The sequence below is a fragment of the Tupaia chinensis genome, unplaced genomic scaffold (genome assembly GCF_000334495.1).
Source record: "Tupaia chinensis unplaced genomic scaffold, TupChi_1.0 Scaffold143796_1, whole genome shotgun sequence".
In the NCBI taxonomy this organism is placed as follows: Eukaryota; Metazoa; Chordata; class Mammalia; order Scandentia; family Tupaiidae; genus Tupaia; species Tupaia belangeri.
In genome coordinates, this window is record NW_006203646.1 from 4,483,105 (window position 1) to 4,490,186 (window position 7,082).

Below are 7,082 nucleotides of genomic sequence, written 5' to 3' on the forward strand. Positions count from 1 at the left end.
AGGAGATGAGAACAAGATGTGGTCAGAGAAGGGGCAGCTGGGCTGGGCCGGGCGGGCTGTGCTGCCCAGTGGCCATGTAGCCTCCTCTCTGAGGTAACAGTAGCATCTTTGGTTCTGAAGATAGCACCAAGGTACCATCCGGATACATGGGCATGCATGGACTTGGCTTGGGGCTGTGGAGAGCATTTGAAAGCAGTTTTCTTTTCTATCAATGAAGTTATACAGATGGTGGCAATGAAACATGACCCTTCTTTTTGCTTCGGGAAAGAAAGACCTTCCTGGACAACATCTGCAGCTGCAGTTGGGGGAAGTGTTGTTATTTCAAAACAATGTACCCAGAAATTCTTACTTGTACCCTCCTTTTCCTGCCCCATGATTTGCTCATCCGTTTTTTCTTCTCTGCAGACATTCACACCTAAGAGCTAATGGTCTCCTTTTGTGTGACATCAGCAAATATGTCCTCAAGGCCACTATCATCACCATCAAATTGCAGTTTGGCCTACTGGTTCCTGGCAGTGCTTTTCTTTTATGTTTCTACTTTTCTCAGAAAGATAGAGCAGCAAACTGCTTAAAAAGGGGGTGAACGCACACACCCTGTAGCAAAAAAAAAAAAAAACACTCAAAAAAAAAAAAAAGTGTAGCCAGGTCCAGCAGACATGGGTTTAAAATCCAACTCTAGCTCTGTGTTGGGAGAATATGGAGCCTCCATGTTCTCATTTATAAAATGGGATGATATTAGTACTGTCAAAAACAAAATGACAACAATTGAGTTTAAAGATCTTAATTGGCTTTGTGATTCTAAACTGGGCAATACTTCATCCCATAAAATAGAGTAAGTATTCCAAGGATTTGGACAGAGAGGTTGGTTCTATAGCTAGGGGAGCGATGAAAGAAGCATAAGGAAAGTAAAACAAATAGACTGGTCATTTCAGAGTTCTTTCCTTGTAAGGCAGGGAAAGGGGCACAGAACAATAGAATAACTGAATAGTTAACTTCAGGTTACTTCTTTTAAGAATTAAAACAGAGGGAACTTTATTAACATGCTGATTAAAACTGACCTATTTGGGAAATTTGTCTGTTAATCTCTCTATCCTCTCTAAGAAGGTCAGATAACTACTTATCTTTGGCTTGGTGACATGAGGCATGAGTGACTCCATTTTGATGTTTAATCTGGTCTTTGGGATTTAGTACAAGACTAGCCCAAAACAATGGCCTCCTATCTCATAGGTGTGTTGTGAAGGTAAACTGCATAGTCGGCCATGTGGGGCTGATGCAAGGATTTAGCACTTAAAACACAAGTGAACTATTATGATTAGAAACTCTCTGGGTTTCCCAAGCTAAGAATATTCTAGAATATGGTGGAGCCAGGACAGGGATGGGGGTTTGGATAGTGAGAAATTTTTAAATGTATCTGAAATTTGAGATCTTGTGGTCCAGGGGTGATGGATCTAAACTCGAACCTGTATCAGAATCACCTGGAGAGTTGCTGTTGTATTTGCTAGAGGGCACATATGCTTGCTAGAGAGACAGAGAGAAGAAGGAAGAAACCAACCTATCAACTTGGTGTGGTCAGGCCACAATCCTTTCTCCTCCTTTTTTTCATCCTATCGGGATTTGAGGCACACAGGGATGTGTGCCTTGTGCATTTTTTAAGTTCCCAGAGCCCAGACTTGAGCCACATGTTCAGCCATGTGGGATCTGGATCCCTTAACCATCAGGCCAGCAAGTGGCCTTGGAGAGTTTAAAACAGAGGCTGTGCCCCACTGCAGTTTCTGTCTGATTCAGCATATCTGAGGTGGGGCCCAGCAATCTGCATTTTTAACCAGTTCCTAGGTGGGGCTCATGGTGCTGGTTCAGAAAGGGTAATTAAGTGGTGGAGGAGGAAACAGGTTGTCCTATGCTTCGGGAGACAGAAATAAGGCCAATGAATGCCCATTGCAGAGTGGTGGTGTTTAATTCAGTGTAAAACTTAAACTACCAGCTGTAGTCAGAAATGGAGTGGTTAGCTCTTACAGAGCTCCCTGTCTCTGTCTCTGGAGATGTCCGAAGCCGAATGGCCATATGGCAGATTCCTAGGTAGACAGTTTATTCATTCATCCGCTTACTCATAGAATAAACATGAAGTGCCTGCTAGGTGCTGGGAGCTGGGCAGAAACTTGGAAAGACAACAGGTCCCTGCTCTTAGGGAGCCACAGTCTAATGAGTTTGACTGTATGTCTCTGAGAGTCTTATAATGATGGAGGCAGATCTTCTGAATAAGAAGATGCAAAAGGATTCTTACGGGTTGAGGACCAACAGAAAGGTGGACACCTCCAAGGTTCAGTTTGGATTGTTCTCTTTGGAGTATCTTACTGTCGCTGGATTTTCTTCTCTTGCTAAGACTCAGAAGAGATTGGGAATGTATTGACCAGGAGTACATTTCCTGCAGGAAAATTCACATCTCCTCACTGGCACCGGGATGGACTATTAAACCCTGAACCTGTGACCAGCTGTCTATTATATAGTCAGTGAGAGCAGACCCAGGAAATGGGCTGCAGGAATGAGCTAATTGCTTATTATCACCTCTCAAGTGATGTACTAGAGAGTTAATGGCTGGGCAGAAAGAGAGAGAGAGAGAGAGACGGGTAAATTCCATCAGTTTTTCTGATTTCTTCCACTATGATTCCTATTCAAAGCAATAGTGGTAATTACTAACTTTAACTGAGCTCTACCCTGTGCCAGGTGTGGTGTTGAGACTGTTGTATGTATTATGATGCCATTTGACTCTCTCAACCACCTTATCAAGTGGATATATTATCCTCATTTTTACAAAGGAAGAAACAAAGGTTCAGAGGGATATGGTAACTTGCTCATTGCCATAGAAACAGTAAATGTCAGAGCTGGAACCAAAATCTTAGTCTTCCAGATCATGCACCAAGCTTTATATACGCTAACTATCTCATTCATTCATTCAATAATTAGTTAAGTAGTTCTTGGACTTAACAATTTTTTAAAAGAATTATTTATTTATTTAAACCAGGGGGACGACATCCATTAACTAAAGATGCCAATGTCTGACTTTCCTCTTTGCAGGCACCTTTTTGCTCCATCTTATACAGAAAGGGAAAGCAAGAAAGTAAGCCACCAGGTCCAGGACTCAAACCACCTTTGGCCATGTGAGAATCCAGAGACTTTAACCACCGTGCCACAAGACAGGCCTGGATTTAATCATTTTTAAGCACTGATATATACCAGTGGGTAGAACTACTTGGCCTCTGCCCTAAGGAGTTTGGTTTGTGTCCATCAGACAAATGGGTGACTCCCACCTCAGATCCCAGGCTGGTTAGATGCCAAGAAGGGAGACAGGGCTGGGAGACAGACTGGCAAGTTTGTTACTGACCTGAAGTCTCCCTGTGAATGAGAGCTTCTCTATGCAAGTTGGGTTTTGAGCTTTGTTGTAATTTTACATTTCCCTGTTGAGTTTCTTCTTGCCCAAGACAGGCTATTGAAGACTTTGACACAGTACATCTTGTAGCATTTGCCTTTTCATTGTACACTGGAGGTCAGGAGGCAGGAGTCCCAGAACTTAGAGCTGGAAGTGGCTCTACAGTGACTCTAGAGACCATCTGCAATGACCCTGTCTTGCTGGGAAATGTCACTTCTTCCAAAACTCGGGTTGTCCCTGTAGGTTATGTTGGCTTTCTGTGCTGGCTTCGGCTGACATTTTCATTTTTTTTAAGCCAAGTTTACATTACGTTTTCCGCTTTCAAAATAAATATCTGACAATTATTTTAAAAGTCAATAAATCTCAGAAATATATACCTTACAGTGTGAATCTCTTCTGTAGTCTCTTAGACAATCACCATTAACAGTGGGCATTTGGGGGTCTGGAGGTGGCTCAGGGGTGATGCAACTGAACCCACATGGAAAACATCCTGGGTTGACATCCTGAGACCTCCCTGAGCATGCCAGGCATGCACACTCATGCCTATGATCTGGCTGGCGGAGACTGGGAGTAGAGTGGGGCATGAAGACTGTGTTGAGGATGACCTTCTCTCTCTCTAATAGAAATGGTAAATAAACAAAACAAAATTTTTAAAAAATTGGTATTTGCTTTTCTAGTTGTTTTCAATGGATGTACTAGTGTATATAATTTAGTGTTTCACTAAAATGAACTATCAAAATAAGTACTTTTCCAAAATGTAGGGTTCTTATCTAACTCTATTTTAGACGTCTTTCCATTTTAGTACATATAGATTTACAACTTTGTTTTATCAGACTCCAATTTCTAATAGTGCTTTCTCTTAGAAATCGTTTTGCCCCCTGACCTTGATTTCTATGGATCAATTTTGCTTTTAATGTGGTTGGCCTAGTTGAAGTGTCCATTTGGCTTTTTTTTTTTTTTTAACTTTTAAAGAAATTCTGGGAAACCTTTTTTTTTTTCTTTCTTTCTTTCTTTCTTTTTTTTTTTTAAAAGAAAAATTTTTGCTATAGGGTGCTTGCCCTTGCCGGAGGGACAGAGAGAGACAGAGAGACAGAAAGCAAGAAATCATCCTTCAGGCAGGATAGCCATGCCACAATCCCTTTTCCTCTATTCTCCTCTTGGGATTGTGGCCACACACACACATGCACCTGGCATGATTTTTAAGCTGCCAGGTCTGGGACTTGAACTGCATTTGACTACTTGGGAGTCCTGTGTCATAAGCATTACACCATCTTCTGGTCCCGAAATTATGGGGAACTTCTGTCATTGCCTGGTCTTTGATGAAAGGTGTTTGTTTATTTGTTTTTGTTTGTTTTGTTTTTATGATAGAAAGCGCATGCACGTGCATGTTAAGAAAAATAGATCAGCCCTGTGTTGCAGTGGGTAAGTGCTATGCAGAGAAAGCTGGATACCATACGATCTACTGCAGTTCAAATCCAGGCCCAGTGGCTTGAAAAACATGCTGAGTGTGTGTGTGTGTGTGTGTGTGTGTGTGTGTGTGTGTGCATTCAAAATCCTGATGGGAGGAAGAAATAGAGGAAGATAGATTGTTTTATAACCATACCCTCTTGGAGGTCTTGGGGGTGCCTTTTCTCTCTCTCTTTCTGGCAAGTGCATGCATCCACTGGCAATAAAAAAAATAATAATAAAAAAAGACAATTTAATCAAGAGAGAGAGAGAGAAGCACTCTTAGCAGGGTCTTGTCATGGTGTGATCCCCTTTCCCTAGTCCCTCAGCAGCTCAGGATCCTCTGTGCCTATGTGCATACCCAGTGTGTTTTTAATAAGCTAACCAAGAGATCCAAACCCATGGTCAGCCATGTGGCTTCCAGCCTTGCATTGCTGACAGTGCACTTGCCACAGCGGCTGGACCCTGGTGAAGGATTCTTAACATCAGCTTCTAGGAATCTTTGGCAAGAGAGAAACCAGTATCCAAGTTTAGAAAAGAAAGAAACGTTTATTAGAAGGGTGTCTTAGTCTGCTAAGGAAATACCCAACACTAGGTAACTTACAAAAATAGAGGTTTATTTAACTCACAATTATGGTGGCTGGGAAATTCAAAAGCATCACAAAATAGTGGGGGGAAGAACATCGAGTAGGGCATAGTGTGGTCTGTATCCATGTGGCTCTTCATCTGTCTCATTTCTTCTCCTAATGAGTCTATCAGGGCTCAAATCATGGAGACTCCACCCAGTTTGCCTTTAATCTCCCAAAGTTCCCACCCTTCAACATGATGATTGGATCAAGTGTTTACCTTCTTAATTCTGTTACAATGGCTCAACACATGAATTGGGGGTGGGGGAATCTTCAAATGATAACAAAGAGTAAGGTAGAGAACTATCAGGTCTCAGGAAATCAGGAGCCCTAGGTCTTAGAAAGGACAAACAAAAGCAGCTACAGGAACCCATGTAGCAGGAACAGAGACATATAGTGCTTCCATCTGTTCAGACTCGCAGTGCTATACCGTCAGCTTAGTTTGAAACATGGACCGTTCCTGGTCTGGGCCAGGGAGGGAAACTTGACTGACAATCTCACAAAACATGCAACAGAGAAGGTATTCCCTTTAAAAAATGATGTGCTGATACTATAAATTGGTAGGGAAATGCTAGCAAAATAATCACAATTCAAAATAGGGTCCCTGGAAGCTGGGATGGACTAACTAAACATTAACTAAAGCTATTTGTACACAGAATTAGGTATATTTTCCTGAGACCCAGAAAAAAAGTTAGGCCATTGCTTTAGTTCTGTCACCTCTAGTTTAACTGGTTAGAGCAACGATTACAAGAAATATAAATTTAATAACAAATTTTCTCCTGTTTCTCTTTCTGTTCCTTAGCCCTTATGACTAGTTTCTTTTGCATGGAGATGCTTGGTATAGCCCTGCCTGGTTCAATTACTGTCATTGGCCACTGCTACCAGAGGACGACGTCCATTAACTAAAGATGCCAATGTCTGCCTTTCCTCTTTGCAGGCACCTTTTTGCTCCAGCTTATACAGAAACCCAGTATACTCCAGAAGGCAACCCTCAAACCACCACACTGAAACCTGAGGTAAGTTCAGATCCACAATGTCTGCTCAGAAAGCAGCTTCCCTGGCTTGGTACTAATCCTAGGGTCTGAGGAGCTGTGTGATAGAGATGGTCTCTCCTCTGAAGAGATTGTTTTCCCTAACTGAAGACTGGTAAGGCAAACGGGAGGAAGGTATGGTGTATTTGTTTCATAAGTGCTTCCTCTCTTTTGCTAAAATTCCTAAGCCAAAAAACAAACAAACAAACAAAAAACAAAAAAAATGATACTTTAAGTAATTACATCTGATTAAAATCATACAAATCACTGTGAAACATATGCTTCTTTTGCTTTATGTTAATTACGCACATGTTAACAAAATGTTAAGTAGAAGAAATGATTTGCCTCTAATCCTGTTGTCTAACCCAGTTAGATGTTTCATCAGTCCTTTCTTGTGGATGTGTGAGGTTTGCAGAATTGAGATCACTGCAAACAGATTTCGGAGTCTTCCTTTTTAATGTGATTTTAAGTTATGACAGTTTTCTTATTTTGCTGCTATTTACATACTAGGTATGTTTCCCTCCTCAAAGGTTTTTTTTTTTTTTTTTAAGAGAG

At 41.4% G+C, this 7,082-nt stretch overlaps 1 protein-coding gene across 1 annotated transcript in view; it reads left to right on the forward strand.

Moving 5' to 3' along the window:
• Positions 1-7,082, forward strand: part of ADAM19 (ADAM metallopeptidase domain 19) — a 116,504-nt gene that overhangs the window by 45,264 nt on the left and 64,158 nt on the right. Inside the window, exon 4 of the mRNA XM_014582772.2 lies at positions 6,434-6,512. Within this exon, the coding sequence (XP_014438258.2) occupies positions 6,434-6,512 (79 nt within the window). The remainder of the gene's footprint in view (positions 1-6,433; positions 6,513-7,082) is intronic.